Here is a 17,848-nt window from a genome sequence, read left to right on the forward strand (position 1 = left end):
GTGAATTTCGGTAAACTGAAGGACAATTAAAACAAATCTGGAGACACGGTTTCTTCCAGTTGTCACAACCCTCTGGTGTGCTTGGAACTATTCCAGAAGGCTGCTAAAGGAAGAAAGACCTCTTGAAGAGTTGAGCATGAAGGATTAGAAAGGTAAAACACAGAGGTGTTCTAGAGGGCTCTGTCTTTCATTCTTTCATGATGATGTGAAACAGCCAGCTAGAAAGGGACTAAAAGGTACAGTTGCGTTGTTACCCCTAACTGCACTGATAAAGGGATTAAATAAGGCACTGGCAGCTTGCTTTCAAAAGAGAGTGAAAGAAGAACACAAGAAAGTGAATTAGAGATGAAGAACGTTAACATGAAGGAGGAGAAATGAAAGAAATGAAATGAAAGAAATGAGGAACTAGACAGCAAAGGAAAGAGGATCAGGCAATTACACAGCACCTCAGCAAGATGACAGTACTGCATGCAGCCCCCCTGCAACCCCGCGGAGACGTGAATTCCAAGCAGGAAGATTCTCACGTTCACCCAAAATGAATAGCCACAACAGCCAAAACGGAAGGTGAAAGACGGAGATCGCAGCAGTACCACGTTTCAGTCTAAAAACATATACACTAGTCATTTCCCAGTCTGTCTTTACAATATTAATTCTCCTTGGTGAAATTAAGAAGTCAAAAACTCTTTGAGAGATTTTGCTTTTTTTGACAGAGAGTGGAAGCTCTGGGAACTGGGGTTGGGAGGGTGTTTGAGAAGCACAAGCCTCAGCAATCCGCAAAGCTTGGATTTATTGTGTTTTCTCAAACTCCAGAAAAGTCAAAAAGGAATCCTATTAACAAGTGTAATGAGCAGGTTCACAAAGGCTCACAAAAATTACATTAAAATCCACTGTGTTTTGGTTCCATCTAGACTTTAGTTGTGACAATCAGCTAGCACTTTATCATGAGCTTCACGCAATGTATATAGGATGTCAAAGGCGTAACATCTCTCTTACATTAAATTGCCTGAATATAACAAACCAATTATTCAATTGAAAATACATCAGAGGAAATTTACCTTGAAAATTTACCAATCTGACAAAAGTTAATGGATTAACTAACCAAATACAATGGTTTTATTCTGCCCAATCTAGTAGGCTCACAGCATAGCCAGATCTTACTGCAAAGCCAAAGACCTTAACACGATAAAAGCAAAAAGCATTAAGTGTATTAATGCCTGTTCAACAGTGAATTGTCTTTGCAGTATGGCAATGCATTATCTAGCTTCTGTTCACACTTCTTTGATTACAAAAAAACAGAAACACAAACAACCCAACAAACAAGTCACTTTGCACAGCTTAAGAGGCCCAACAGCCTTTTAACAAAACAATTCTGTTGCCATTTTTACATGGGGTTAGTTGATGCCTTTCTCCTTTTTTTTTTTTTTTTAATGAGCTAAATATAATTAATGACTTCAAAACGGAATTAGTTCAACAGCATTTAGCTGAAAGCATTTATTTGTATGAATCCAGTTATAAATCATAACTCAAAGGCACATTGTAAAGAACTTCACTGAACATTTGAATAGCAGCCTTCTGCATAAAAGTGGTATTAGACATTAGACATTAGTCCAGTCAACACAAGTTCTGATTTTAACAGGCTTGGATAAACATACAAATTTTGGCTCAGCTAGTGAGCTTCAGCTGTCAGTACTCTGAAATAGATACAAGCTTTAAGAAACCTTTAATTCAAAAGCCCATTATTATACCAACTGGAATAGAAATACTTGAGTATCAAAGAAGAGTTCTTCCCTCCTTTCATGGTATTACTTCTGTAAGACACCAATTGATCTGCAGCCCTTGAAAGAAAGCTTCTCTCTTCCCTCTCCTGAACAAAAGTCAGTGATGTTTTTTTATCCATCACAGTGTAACAGCATCAAAACTGCCTTCTGTATCAACTTAAAACAAGGAGAAAAAACTGCAAACCACAAAGTTATTAAATGACATGTCTACTTATTTTGTCTGACAGATTCACTGCAGGAAAAAAAATGTTTTAATTAAAAAATGCATGAAGATTTGTTTAGAGCAGGTATTAAGAACAAATGAGGAAGAAGAAAAGCAGGAATTTATCTGGATAGTACTGCTAGTGTTATTCCGAGGTGCTGTTTGGCTTCATCAACAAAACAAGGATAGCTCACTGAATCCGGCAAGTGAAACACTACCCTAACCTAAACACCAAAGTGCTATGCCCCCTTTTCCTAGTAAGGAGCTGCTGCTCTCCAACAGCACCTTTGGGAAGAAGGTGCAATAGCTGTGCTTTACACAGGGAACAGGTGGGTAAAGGTAAAATCTGCCCCACAGCAGAGAAAGCCTGAGCTCAGATGAACTGGGGGCAGACAGCTATTACAGGTGTAACTTCTGCCAGATGTAAGTGCTTTACCAGCTTAATATCAGATCATTTGGAAAGGACTTGAAAGACATAACTGTGACTGCTACAGGCTGTTCAGGGATCTGAACAGCACTGAGATTTGTCCTCTGTCCACTGGCTTGGGGTAGATGCCAGCCTGCTCTGGTCCTAACAGCTTCCAATACAAAGCCTGTTTAGGATGGCTTTTGCAGAGGGTAGGGCAAAATTTCACCAATAAATGAACAGAGCACAGCTGCCTGGCTCGGCCCCCTTTCAGAGGACAGCAAGACAGCCGTCCAAACACCAGACTGGATACTTACCTTCTGAACTGGAGATTATTTTTCTCATCTGGGACTATTTATGCAATGCCTTGAGATTTAATACATTGCCAGACTTACTGTTGGTTACTTAATAACTAATAACATCCACAACATTTAGCAGTGTCTGATAAATTGTGTAACCAACTTAATTTACCCTCTCTGACATTAGAAACAGTTATTGTTAATGAACAATGCCTAAAAATATTTAGGTGGGTTGTTTAATTCAAGTGAACAATGTACTTGGAACTACTGTGATGGAATTAGCACACAGGGAAACCAATACATGCTTATTTAAATTCCTTCTCTGCTACCCGTATTTTCTCTTTAATCATACAGCCCTTCCATTTCTCACTGGGTATAGTTACTCTACAGCGTCTTCCCTGAAAAACAACACAGTATCTACACTTTTTTTTTTTTTTTTTTTTTTTTTTTTAATGGCAAAACTTTTTATTCTTCCAGGCCATGCTAAATCTTCTTTGATCAGGTTGTTCAAATAGCTGAGCTCAGCATGGAGAGAATATCATTTCAAACAGCAGCAATAAGCACAGCTTCACTGAGAGACCTGATTTCCTTACTGGCCCATATTAAAAGGAGGAATATTTCTGCAACGGTATCAGAATGGTCCTGTACAGAAGAAGCTCAGCCAGCCTGCATTCAGTGACAAGAATGACCTGCATGTTTGATGCATACAAGGAGCTCCACTAATGCGAAGAGAAATACAAACAGGAGCTGCCACACCAGCCTTGCAGCAGCTTGCTACGCGTCAAGATGAAGGCTAACTTCTTCCTTTGGACAGACTTTGGTACAACAACCAAGTCTTGAGAAGAAAGATAACCAGCTAATAGTGCGTAGGTTTGGAATAATTTTTCCTATTCTACTAACATGAGTTATGAATGAGTTCAAAATGCTAGGGACATGACATTATTTTCCAAAAAAACACAGTAGATATTTAAGACTAAACAAGTCTCAAGATTACATGCTACTGACATTGTTTACAATGGGATTAATTACTATCCCATTGTATATCTGCCTAAATTTTTGAAAAACAAGGAAAAAAAAAAATCTTGTTTGGAAAGCACCAGATTAGCAGCAAGCAAACTGGGTTTTGTCTGCTTGGATCAATCTCTTAGATAGCTGAACCAAAGTAGCCCTTTGTGAAAAAGACATTTTACTGAGATGTTTGCGGACTCGGAACATTTTCTGAAGTGATAACAATTCTGGGATACAGCTTAACACAAATTTGAAAGCATTTTCTGAAGACTGGAATTAATTATAATTATTCTCCCACATTATATTTGGTGATTATATTTGAAGTCATGCTATGTAATTTCAATTAGGAAGGTGCTTTTACACTAGAAGTAGATAAGAGTCCTCAAAAACTGTAAAACTTCCACCAATGAAAATATGCTTGGCTAACAAAAACTTGCTCAAATGTAGAAATAATGCCTTTAGAAATAAAGCACAGCAGTGCTCTTCATAAGAGATACATAGGTTTACGCCAGCTTTAGACACGTCCCTAGAGCTTTTTCTTTAGCCTCTGAGGAAACAACCTGGCCACCTGTGCATGCTGACTATTTCAAATATTCATCTACGTGTACAGATCCCATCCATTGCCGATACAAAATCTCAACTTAGAATAGTCACCAAATCTCTAATAGCATGGCAACAATCCAACAAAAAAGTAATATATAATCCTGCATCATTTTTTTTTTTTGCCAGAACTTCCCTAAGAAATATTTCAGCTCAATCCAAAAAAGGAAAAAAAAATAGTATTCAAGGATTTAATTCTGGGATTTTGACTTCGTTGTTGGCAACTCTCCGCGTGTACACGCTCTCTGAAATAACAAGCTATTAGCTTGACAGTTCAGGTATTTTAAAGGTGGGAAAGACAGTCTCTAAAGATTTTTTTTTTTTTAATTCAAATGTAAATTCTTTTAAAAGTTCCTCCAATTCAGCACATAAATTGAATTCATTTGATTAGCCTTTCTATGATGTAAAGCTCTTGACTCTTCCGAACATACTCCATGCCAGCTAGCAGGTCAGGACTTGACTGACATAACTAAACGAAGAAACCTCCACCTTCTTGTAACAGCACAGTACAAACACATCTGCTGTTAATTCCTCATCACAGGGTACACACAATCACCACATTTACTTGAGAGTAATGGTTACTGTTTACAAACAATTATTACAGTTCCTCAGCAAAAGCTCAATTTCAGAGTGTGGAGCACCCTCAGCTCTCCCCAATGCCCTTGTGTGCAGAAATGATCAGTGCTATTAGAAGTGCTCAAGCACCTTGTGGGGCTCAAGTAAAGCCACTTAGCTGGTAAAGCTCTTCAAATACGGCTCATTTCTCCCTATCAACAGAGTGAGGCAACAGAGAGAGAAATAGGCCTCCCTAAATATACTTAGGATACACCTTTTCTCAAAACAGAGAAATAGGACCTTGTTTTTCCATGCAACACCTCTCAAATCACAAAGAATTAACTTTTCTGAAATCAGGGATGCTTGTGGCACTATTTTCTTCTTCCTTCCTGGCCACTGCTACTTGTCGCTGTGTGCATACTCTCCCAGGGTGGGAGCCTTTAGTCGGGCAACAGTCATGCAAACAGTGAGGGGACAGCAAAGAATTTTGAACGTGTTTAGAGAGAGTAATTCACCTGTGCATCATCAAATCCGCACTGGTCTCTACATATGCAGCACCCTACAGCAGTGTTATAGAAGACCCTGACTTTTCCAAAGAGAATATTACAGGCTACTTGCAATTTCTTCATGGTCTCAAAGCAAACAAGACCAACAGCGGTACAAATCAATAATCCATTTCACACGGCAACTTGCTTATTAAAAATAGTATATTTAAACCCCTGTATTAACAAAAGGAACATTTCAAAAACACTTAACCTGATGCTGATTTAAAAATGTAAGAATATTTATGTTTGATCCATGGACTGATCATAACATCAAATAACATCAATCCAGAGGCACTAGGGAATACTGTGAATGGTAATATCAAACTTGTTTACAACTGTTTCATTGGCAAAAGAAAGTGCTAATCATAAGCATGAGCGTTCCCAGCTCCCTCTTTCATAGCCTTATGGAGAACTTTTTGTCCTTCCAAAAAATGCAAATGCAGGTTTCTCTTGAGGTGCCCGAATTGTTCTTTTCAAGCCTTGATGTCTTTACACAATTCCCAGCAGTTCTTCTTAGCCTCTTACATTCTGACTTCTGTTTACTGATGCACTACTTCACTTAGTGTAGTAGCACATCAATTAATTATACAGGAGTATGCCTAATCAGGTTTCCCTAGGGTTTTTAACAGAAACCCTTTGTATTTCCTAATGATTCCCTGAGATTGTAAGTATTATTAGTTCTGCAATAAAAGAAATCAGAGTCTGCTGACAACACTATTTCCATAAGAGATGAAATTGGTATTAAAATTGTTGATCCAAGCAAACTTGAACTTCAGAGAATTCAGATTTAGTCTGGATTTCATGATTAACATTTTTACACCACATAAGCAGTCAGCACATATAGACAAGAAACACAAATGAAAAAGAAAGGCTGGAGCTGAAGAACTGACGTGACCTACTTTTCACTGTAGCATTAAAACATGTATTCAGATTCATCGCAAAACCTCTGCTAACTTTAACATAAAACCTCTGCTAACTTTAACATGATACTACCACAAGTGGTCAACGATGGTGAAACCATTTTCTGTGATAAATTTCTCAGGCCCTGCCTTGCTCGGACACGGTAGGTGTGCTCTAGATGGCCAGTATTTCTTTTCTTTGTTCTAAGGCAGAAAATCACAAACTTTCACCTTGATTTAAGGGAGAGTTCAGGTATTAGTGTTTTAATACGCTGTCTATGAAAAGCCTGAATCCACCAAACCACATCAATCTTCCATGTTGCAGAAGTTCTGAAAAGATTAAAACAACAACAACAAAACATTTTGCATGGACTTCCACTGTGTAGGAGCTGGTCGCGTTTTTGGCTAAATCATGTCTTTTATTAGAAAGAGTCTTAACTAGAAATATAGGAAGTTGGCTGCCTTAACATAGAAGTATTACTCTCACAGAATCACAGAGGAGTTGATGTTGGAAGACACCTTCAGAGGCTGCGTGGTGTGGCCCCTGCCAAGGCAGGGTCAAGCACAGCTCAATTTTGTGAACAGTCAAGGCTTGAATACCCCCAAGGATGGAGACTCTAGAACCTCTTAGGACAGCATGATCCAGTATCTGACCACAGGTATAATAATATACAAAATTATTCCAGAAGCAGACACTTAGCTTTCATTTCTGCATTTATACAACTTTTGCCCATCCTCCCCCCAACCAACGAGGCCGTGGTGTTGTAAGCATACTGCCCATCTGTCAGCCACGTTTATACACTCAAGTCACACTACACACAGAAACTGCGTGGCTGACATCACGTAAGCTCAGACGCTCATACCAAGTATGTTGGCAAGACTGGACTCTGAAAGACTGCTTTTAATTCTCCATCTTACATAGTCCCCAAATCAGAAATGAAGATGTGCCAGAGATAATTTCCACATTATGAAAGCAGCTCTCTCTAGCATTCCACAGGGACCTGTCTGCAAGGCTGAACTGTATCTCTACACAGTTCCTTTTGTCCTGTATTTGCTCTTTGATGTACAAGTCTGCCACAAACTAAGCAGCAATCTCTTTGATGTTGAACTTTTATACTTTATTGTAACTAGCACGCTTACAAGAGCAGCTGCCAGTCATTTTCCCTTCTAAACAGTCAAATTTCATGAGGCGCTTATTTTATGAGTCAGATTTCTCAGTAACTCATTTTCAGAATTTCCACAATAACTGCGCTACTCTTTTGGAACGATAACTTTATTGAAAAGCAAAATCCAATCATGTTTTTCAAGTATTACAAATTAACGCAAGCCGGAGCTAATATATCTGAACGCATTTAACAAAATATAATTAACTAGTCGAGTGCATTTACTCACTCACTTTTAGCCAATTCAGGTCTGAGCTAGAGCCATGTTCAGCCAGTAAAAAGCACCAATAGCAGTTTATTAGGATCTCATCAAACACCTAATGCCAACTGACATTGGAGTTGTGTGCTTTACCACTTCTTAACAAGTGTATCAGCATGTTTTACATAGCCAGTTTTCATGGTTTTTCTTCCTCAGATCTTCTCGTTCAGGCTCCACTCAGTCGTCATAACAACGTTCATACTGCAGAGAGCAGACACTAAATTTTAGACCTGACAATACCAAGGCAGATTAAATTACAAAGCTAGTGACTTCTGTTACGAAACTCTAATCAATGTGGGCAGAAATAACATGCTATAAAGTGCAAGTTTACCACCAGCACACGCTAGAGCTGTCCCTGTGAGACATACAAGAGTTTCCATCCCAAAGCTCTTTTGTGAGGGCTTTTAAGTCAACCATAACAACAGAAATCCTTTGGAGTGAGATTTTGCCATTCAGAAAGTCTCTGCTTTGGAGTGACCTTTAGGTTTGGCTATTTTTCACTTCTGCAAGTATAAACAGTGTGGTTGGGAGGGCAAATATTGGAAGAAAATTAGAGTATTTTGGGACAGTGACAGTAAGGAGGGGAAGTTTCCCCCACACTGGGCTCTATGTTTCCACTAAACCAGTACTACTTCTGTGGCTGTGTTCTGGCCACAGAAATGCACTACTTCACACACTTTATCTCCAGTTAAAAATGTAAAGTGAAGAAACATTTTTAGGGTGAGAGGAAAAAGGATTATACAAAGGAAGGTTTGTCACAGGTAGTCATTCCCAGTATCCCAAACTACTCAGGAACAGAACCGGCGTGCTCAGAGCTGGACGTGCTCAAAGGAAGCAGCGCCCCAGCAGTAGCTGTGCCGGGCAGCCAGGTGCTGCGCTCCACCTTTCTGACCGGGAGCTGCCAGCTTCTTCTGACAGATACCTGCAGGTTTTAGGAAATAGGGTTAAATAAAGCCAACCTTAGCGAGGCTGGAAACATCACATTCTCAGGGCTCTTTCAGGTCCAGGCAAAAGGTAAGCTTTCAGCACTCACCCAGACCCGACCAACGTGCAGCAAGACAGCCCACCAAGAAAAACAAGAGTGAAATACTGCTCATGTTACTGAGAGGCTGAACCTAAGTTTCCAACAGTGCATCCTGTGCAGGAGGCAGGAGATAAGAAGACAGGAAAACAAACCCCTGCCTTCAGCTCCTGCCGCTGCGCCCCAGCCCCACGCCTGCCCAGGGCGCTGCCTGTCCGGGGCGCCCTCCGGCGCTGCTGCTCTGGCTGCAGAGTGCCGGGAGGGAGAACGCGCCGCGCCCGCTTCCTCAGCCATCCAGAAGGCGCCTATGTATATGAGGTTTCTCAAATGAAAGATCTATGGCTCTTTAATTAACCTGTCTGGTTTTTTTATTATCTGTTGATACAAGAATCTATCCAGCAGTCATAAACATCCTGATGCACTCATATTTTAAGCAAATGCTTCTTTTAATTCAATAATGTACCCACAGTACAAGAAAAACTCTACCCAAAGCCTAATACAATACGTCTCTGTCAATCCCACAATTGCAGGGAGTGTCCCTCAGAAGAAAAACAACGCTGAGCATAAACCCAGCTTCTCCAGCTGATCACCAGCAGTTTGCCCCTCTCGTGTGGCGGAGCGTGATGCGATGCTGCAACGAGGTTTCAAAACACACCTCCGAAGCACTACGACACCCCGGCCCCAGATACTAGCGCTCGTACCAACGAGCAGCTCCGCTGACATTTATGCTCATCAAAATTTCTTAGTAATACAGCACCCAACACACAGATGTTTCTGAAATAAACTAGAAGGACCTAGTCCAACAAGGGAAAAACGGTGGAGATCTACGATAAACAGCTTTGTGCAGTGCAGAAGATGGATTTTTTAATTCCCAAACTGGGCTTGAAACAATCACTATAAATTAACTAGAAAATGTGTTTTCCCACAATAACCACTCTGCCAAATCAAACACAGACAAAGATGAGCTAATTAATTTAGCTGAATGGAAAAGCACACCCATTATGAGTAACATTACAGTTGATATAGGAAGCGAGCAGCTACTGCTGCTCCTTTCAACTAGCAGAGCAATTCACATCATTCAAATGCAAGTCAGAAGTAAAGGATGCAAATGTACAAATGCACAGAGAGGAAGCTCCAAATCTTCTGATGACAAGGGAGTGCTTTTCCTGGGCTGTCTATGCTCTATGTGGACTACTAGCTTCAGGCAAAAAAGAACACCTGGGGCTTAGAATTTACCATCCTTTTGGGATGAGAGGAAGATAAATGACCCTTCAAACCACAACCCCTGGTAGGCACAGGGCCAGGCACAGGAGGCTGGGCAAAGGAGTGCTCCTCTCCTCAGAATTAAGGAACAGGTAAACGTCATCTCACAGAAGTTTTAGGAGTTGATACTGTGCTATGGATTAACTGGGCCTAAGACCACTGATGTTAAGTCTCGCAGATGTTAATTACTGCCACATGCAATGACAACTTGATTTCTAATTGGATCATGCAAATTGTACTGGGTCTTAAACAGAAAATTGTTCTTGGGTGAAGAGGGAAAATTACTGAGTTAATCCTGACTCTCCCAGTGCTTTGGAGAAAGAGATGGAAATTGGGTATTGCAAACACCCTTTCGAACTGTAGTGGAGAGACTGAAAACCTGAGGGCCTGCATACCATCCTATTCGCACTGTCCTGTTTAACCTGTCCAGATATTAGCATTTAGAACTAAGACAATTCTGTCCAAAATGGAATTCAGAAGCCATGGCCACACTGCATCCTTCCACGGGCTTCTGCTGCTTACAGTTTACAAAGCAACAGCAAGAATAACAAACTCTATACTGGTGTAAGAGTACTAAACAAACAGCACGGTGTAGAAGAAAGGAAGTGCAAATAGAGGGACCTTTCCTGATTTTAGTCCACAGTACAGAAAGTATTCTCTAGTATGTTCTAGGTGTGAGCAAAGGTGGCAAGAGGCCCAAACACACCCTGCCCTCCCCTGCTGTGCAGGCTCTGCAGGGCGAGGTGCCTGCAACACCTCTGGCGAGCACCACCTGGAGCCAGCGAAAAGCAATCCTGGTATGCAGGAATACAGCCAGCAGTACGCTGACAACCAGGCAAAACTCCAGGCTGTGGTCACTTTAGTTTGAAATAACACTCTCTGAGAAACCCTTTGTAACAACAGAGCATCTATGTAAAAATTCAACATCGCTTTTATCTCCCCCCCATTATAGAATGATCAGCTTCTTCCAAGGTGCCAAATATAGAGCCATCCAGTTGGTTGTACGAAGCACCTTGTACCAGGATTCAATGGCAATAAATACCATGGCATTTCAAAGAACACAAATATTACACAATAATTACATGGCTGATACCCTATAAGTATGCTGACTATTCTATTTGCATTGTTCAGAAGTGAAGAGGTTAGCCTTATTTACATTCAAGCAGCTTTAATTAACCTTAGAGATAAATGCTCTTAAAATGAAAGCCGGGATGATTATACCTCTCAACACTGATTTTAGCCTAGATGGCTACATAGGCAGCATGACAAAAGGCCCAAAGGCTGGATCCACAAAAACAGGAGAGCCACATGCTATATGGGTCCTGCATCACTCTCCACCATGAAGGAAAAGAAACAAAAAGCTGCAGCGAAATCAAGACATCACTTAAGTCAACTGTGTAAGTGCTGTGGAGCCAGGCTGTACGTCGAAGGGTGTCAGCTGCGGGTGCTGCTGACCACTGCAAGCTGACACCTAGAGGAACTGCACCCAGCTGCACTCATGGACAGGAGACGGCTACGTTTGATGGTGAGGGCAGCAGGCTAACCCGCCCCCCTCCAGCACTGCTGTGGAGCCCCCGAACTTCCTGGGGGTACCCTTGCACTTGTGACTCTCATGGTTAGTGCTCTCACATCAGGCTGCAGCCCAGGAGCAAAACGAACATCAGCTGCCTCAGAGACTGCAACTCCACAGCTAACAACCAAGTTCCAGCTTTGTGCTTTTAAGTTGAGAGTACACGCGCATAAAGCGAGGGGAGGAGGATGTAGCACAGATTCCCTGCCATTTACTAAAACCGGGCTCAGATTTTCTGGGATATCCCCTTGCTCCTTCCCATCAGCATGAAGGCTTCGGCTTCCCATGCCACCAAGAAGGAAAAGGGAAGCAAACGCTGACTGCTCCATAAAACCATGAGCCTGTCTGGGAACCTGTGCAGACATCCTCAGTGCAGAGCGCGGGTACTGCAAGGGGCTTGTTGCAGCGCACTTCCTTGTGCAAAGCCTGCGAGCTGTCAGTGGGCTCGGGACTGCAGCTCCCCCGCGCTCTGAAGCGGGGAGCACTGTGACACCCCATGAGTCACCGCCGTCCTGAGTCACTCCCTGGTGTTCTCAACATAAGGCACAGCCAACTGGGGAGCAGCCTGAAACTGCACCCAGCGTGCCAACCTGTACTTTGTAGAACTTCTTAGCCTAAATGCCTCTAGCGAGAAAACTGGAAAAAAAAAAAAAAAAAACAAAAAACACAGGGCAAACTAAAGACTTGATTAATCACAGGCAAATCTTCCTTTAAAACAGCATACAGCATAAGAACCATTCACCTGCCAAGTCCCCTAACAAGGCTTTCTGCTTACGTTTTCCAGTCTATGTATCTTTTTCATCTAATGAGCAAAGAGCTCTGCACCACAGAGTCACCTTTTTCTCATAACACAGCTGTTCTGGAGAACAGAATCCTCCCTTTCCCTATTTACTGTTTATTGCAAAACCAAGAAAAACTCATCTTCAAAAAAGAACAAGAGGCAAAGAAGAGAGTTTCTGCACCATTACTTATGTGCATATCCCTTAGATATCGGTCCTTGAGGAAAAGAGAACTCATGAAAGGAGAGAACTACCGGACGTTTGATCTTAGGAGTTATCAGCTGTAACTGCAAATTACTGCTCACAGATAAATACAAGAAAGGTGAATGTTTATTTTTTTCTGTCATTGCAAATGAAAGAAGAGTGACATATGCTAACACGTATCAAGCCCGACTAGTCTTGTAATGACTTTACTGATTTTTGTTATATGCAGTTATTTTGCACACTACAACAACTTATCTCGTGGGAATGTGTAAAAAAACACACTGCATCTCCACTTCCTTTAACACTAGATAGAGAATTGCAAAGTCAGACAAAGTTGCATGTACCTACTCATGGGAGACATAAGGGTTTGACAGTTTTGATTTAGCGACGTATAGTTTAGAAACAAATATACCAATTTAGAGTTCTCTTGTGTAGTGAAGATGAAATACTTGCAACCCTGCCAGTAATTAGTACATGATAGTTATCATTTCTACTGTGTACTGTAGGCAAGAGAAGCAATAAAGAAGATTTAAAAACCCTTAAGGTTAAAATTTGGTGCTACACAGGCTTCAAAAACCCACGAACACGCAAGGAACTCTACAATGGGGAATAAGAAAAGAACACCATCTTTTTCATAGATGTCGGTGAAGTACTTGATATAAAGAGGACTCAGTTCTTGGCTGGGGTCTCCAGACACTTTTCCCTGAGCAAATAAATGCCAATACACACATTCACCTCCGGAAGGCAGAGCCAAGCTGCATGGCTGCAGGCCATCACCCTGGCTGGCACGTTGAACCCGCCGCCACCTCCCCCCCGACCAAAGGGGGGCAAGGTTTCGTGTTTGTGCAGAACCTGCACCCCAAATGGCCATTCAGTGATTCCTGCCTACCTACCTGTAAAGCCTCACCCCTTCAGGGATTTTTTTTAAAAGGTACATTAGTCTTCACATGGTGTCTGCAGGTCACTGCGGCTTTGTCCTATTTATTTAGAACTGTCCTGGAACAATTATTTGTGAGATCCTATTGCCAGCCAGGTGGAACGGGCTTGCCGTTTCAGCTAGGCAAGAGCTGTACAGAAGTTTGAAGTTTGATCTAGTGAGGTGTTCAGCACCCGCAGTTATCGCTGACTTAAACAGGACATACAGATTCTCCACACTTGAAAGAATGTCCCCAACCGAGACTTGTACAGAGCATGCAACTGCCTTTGATTATCACAGAGTGAAACATTAAGACAGATTTCCTCTTTTTACTTGCAAATCTTGAGTCTTTCAAAGGGCCTGAAACATAGATTTCAGCAATAAACCTCAAACCAGTCGTATCCTGTGAATGTGCCGCAATGAATGTCTTAGGTACAAGTCAGTCATTCAGATCAGCCGTAGTAAATTAAACAGCAAGAAAATAGCCTCTCAGCTAGCAACTCCAAAGGCCAGATTTTGTTAATATTTAGTCAACAGAAGTTCTGTACTAGGGTATTTGCTACATTGGATTTATCTCTCAACACTGCCAGAGCAAAGGCAAAATTAAACATGCTTCAATTTGTGAGGCAACTTTCTTTAAACTGTCCCGTCAGGATATTTTCCCATGCGCAGTGGTTTACTGGTGAAAAGCAGAGAGTAATTACAAACGTGCTGATAGGTCAATACCAAGAAACATGACAAAAAACATGTCAAAAGGTCAGGCTTGGCAGGCTCAGGAAAGCTCAACCACAGTAAACAGCCCTGCAAACTCCACGGTAGGCCTCGAAGCGAGCTGGCTCTGCAGAGACGGAACACGGAGGGCGCCGCGAGTAAAGCTCGCAGCCTTCAGCACTACAGCCCTGCTCATCTGCCAGGAAAAATACAGCAAGATACGAAAGTAATTTGCACTAATAGGGAAAGCCACGCGTTCTGTTTCCTTAAATAGGTATTTTTCAATGCCTAAACCCTCTTTCAGAAACAGCATCAGTCAGAAAACTATTGTATTTCTGAAGGTTCAAGCAGACCTGGAAAGTTAAACAATTCTCCCCACAGCAAGGTAACAACCAATTTTTCTCATGTGGCCCACGAAGCAGAAACAGATTCAACTTTATTGATGCCAACACAGCAAAAGTCAGAATTTAGTAGCTCAGATCATGCATTTTTATCTTAATAGTAAACATACCCTGTAGAAAAAGCATCAAAGATTCATGCCTTACATCCCACAGATCACCATTTAGAAATGTCCTTTTAAAGGACTGTAAAACTACTGCTAGATTTCTTTCTGTACTATATTAATTCATCACAGTGAATTGAACTGTTGTGGCCTGATGACCGTACAGGCCAAGTACTTCAGCTCTCACCACTCCCAGGCCTGCTTCCGCCTGTACCCCTAGAAACTAGGTGCCAAAAACATGTAAAACACCACAAGTTTCTGACTATCTCTGTCTTGGGCTCACCTCCAGTTATGTACTGGCACGATAACCTAATCCACTTGTTTTTACTCCTGTGCAGAGTATTTGCTCACCGATTCATAGCCTTTAGTTCCGTTCTCCTTCAAGTCAACCTTGAAGCTTCTCCCAGAGAAGACTTGCAGGAATAAGGTCTGTACCAATGAATACATTTGCAACAATATCTGATTCCTTTGCAAACTTTCAGGGGTCAAGCACAGAAATTGCACTCCCCCTTAAAACCACCACCCAGTAAACTCTGGCCTGCATGTATATAAATGAACAACACAAGGTTTCCTGAATCCTCTACGCAGACTTGTAATAGTTAGTAAACAATTTTTAAAGGTCCATCAGCCTAAAAATATTTGCTCAAACTTTTTGAACTGTGATGCTTTACCACTGCCTATTTTCTTAGAAACAAAGAGAAAAAAAACACCTTTCTCCTCCGCCTGAAACCAGAAAGTTACATTTCCTATCACACAGCCTGCTTTACCAGCACCTCCAGCCTCCTCACTGGACTACTCTTTGCTTCCCAGCTCTTCGAGCACACCAGCCCAGCTGACCAAAATTTTCACTCGTTCAAACCTGTATATAGTGTGGAAGCCAGAGTATTTTCCAACATGAAAGCAGGCATGTTTGACAGAACGCTATGTTGCATAAAAAAACTGTGACTCAGAATTCATTTCACACGGTATCCATTCAGGGTACCTTGGAAGTAACTGACAAGGAATGAATACTCTTCTTTTTTACTTTAAAAAAACAAAAAACCAAAAAACTGATTATTCTTCCACAGACCACAATTTTCTGTACTTTACCTACACACCAACCGTAAAAGCTTAGCGGACCCAAAAGATGCTGTTTCAGCATCAAGAATAAATAAAACATTCAATTCACCTACATATCTTGCATTTCTCCCTTGTGCATTTTACCGTATATAAATCTGGATTCCCAGTCCTTCTAATCTCTCAAATAACAGTATTGTCGATCTATTATTTCACGGCAGTCAGAGGTCACTTCAAGACAAACAACAACACATTTCCTTCAGCTGAATTCTATCCAGCAAATTAAGGATAGCATAAGAAACAAGGAAGTTTTTCAATGCACTAGAAAATTAAGTAGAACGAAATACGAATGAAATTTACCGCAGAAGCATTTTGTTAAAAGGACAAAGCCCTAAATGACTTCACAATAGAGCTGTTCCGAATTACGCTTGAAAATCCAAAAGATGGGCTCTGACACGGTTTTACATCAGTATGGAAATTGCTTTACATGAAATTCCCAAAAGAATAGAAAAAAATTACTTCAGAGGTGAGTTGCTGAAAATCAGCTTCTTGCTCTTTTACAATACCACCTTGTGCCTCTGTCCAAAAGCACACAAAGTGATTATACTCTGATTCTCTTTAAAACCAGTGTACTTAAAAAAAAAAATAAAAAAGGTTTATTACATTACTTGGTTCAGGCAGGCTTACGAGGGATGTGCTGACAAACCGTGCTGTCTGTATATGTAAAATTCAGAGGGACTGCTAGAACAGCCATGTAGTTCACGCTTTAAAAAAAACACATTTTCTTTTGTTTCAGAGGCGAGTATTTGAACCAACCCAATTACAACCTATTGCCAAATACATGCAGCAGAACTAATGATTAATGAATATCGTGCTTTTCTTTTTGTTCACACTGGCTCCCTCCGAAAAGCAAAGGAAGCCCACTAATTGAAAATTACCGTGCTTCAAACGCTGCACTGCTATCGGTGCGCACTGCCTACCGCTCTTGCAAAGTGGAAAAAAAAAAAAAGGAAGCAGGCGCTCAGCGATGCAGGGTTAACCTTCTTTTTCACGCAAATATTTCATGAAAAGGAGAAACTTTAGAAAAAAATGATCTAAGCAAACCATGGAAATAATTTAAAAGGAATAGAGTGTGAGCTTCGGTCAGGGCATTAAATTCAAACGTCAGCAGCGATGCTCTTTTGAGATTAGTGTGGAAGAATACCCTTGCTAAATATGACAATTACTGTTTTAAGATTATTTTTAAATACCAGTATTACTCTAAAATACTGCAATACCAGTCTATACCATCTGCACAATTTTATTAGGACACAGCAGGGGCTGAGCACACACCGCTACTCTTCGGATTCCTCATCGAAAACTTGCTTCGACTCTCCTCAGTCCGGCATCGCCCCTCGGTAAGGGCTGGGAGCGGAAAGCAGGGAAAGGTGAGATTTGAGCACACCGCTAAGTAGCTGTCATTTTCCCTTTCGTCGTAAAGCCTTTTAGGGCCGAGCAGCTCTCCCTTCAGCCACCGCTTCAGCCCCAGCAGCTCCCCAGGACGCCGCACCGCCTCTCCCCGGGTGCCGGAGGCAGGGTCGGACCGTTCCGCACGGCCGGGCAGGCGGCTCGGCCAGCTCCCCCCGCCCCGTGCGGCTCTGGGCCGCCGGGCAGAGCCGCGCCGAGCTCTCCCCCTCAGCTGCCCACCGCAGCGGCCCCCGGGCTCACCGCCCCGCCGAGCCCCTTCTCCCGCCGGGGGCTGCGGGGGGGCCGCGACTCGAGCGAGCCCAGGACCGTGCCGGGGCAGCGCCTACCTTTCATCGCGGCGAGCACAAAACACATCATTTGTCAGCGGCGGGGCGCGGAGCGGAGCGGAGCGGGGAGGGAGGCGGGCGCGGAGGCGGGCCGGGCCCCGGGCGAGAGCCGCCGCCGCCTCAGCAGCAGCCGCCGCCGGCTGCCAGCGCAGAGCCGCGCCGCGCCGCCATCCCGCGGCCCATATGAGGCTCCATGTGACCGCCGCCGCCAGCCGGCCCCGGCCCCCCGCCTTGTTTACGCCGCTCGCTCCTTCCCCTCCCCTGGCGGCGCCGAGGGGCGGCGCGGGCGGGCGGTCACGGGGCGAGCCGAGCCCAGCCG

At 42.6% G+C, this 17,848-nt stretch overlaps 1 protein-coding gene across 7 annotated transcripts in view; it reads right to left on the reverse strand.

The window, feature by feature from the left end:
* Positions 1 to 17,848, reverse strand: part of RORA (RAR related orphan receptor A) — a 379,776-nt gene that overhangs the window by 56,900 nt on the left and 305,028 nt on the right. The window contains exon 1 of one of the 7 annotated variants that reach the window (XM_035335973.1): positions 17,530 to 17,806. The exons of the other annotated variants lie outside the window; for them this stretch is intronic. Within the exon in view, the coding sequence (XP_035191864.1) occupies positions 17,530 to 17,560 (31 nt within the window). The 5' untranslated portion in view covers positions 17,561 to 17,806. Of the gene's footprint in view, positions 1 to 17,529; positions 17,807 to 17,848 lie in introns of those variants that run through there. 7 annotated transcript variants of the gene reach the window in all.

The sequence above is a fragment of the Oxyura jamaicensis genome, chromosome 10 (genome assembly GCF_011077185.1).
Source record: "Oxyura jamaicensis isolate SHBP4307 breed ruddy duck chromosome 10, BPBGC_Ojam_1.0, whole genome shotgun sequence".
Lineage (NCBI taxonomy): Eukaryota > Metazoa > Chordata > Aves > Anseriformes > Anatidae > Oxyura > Oxyura jamaicensis.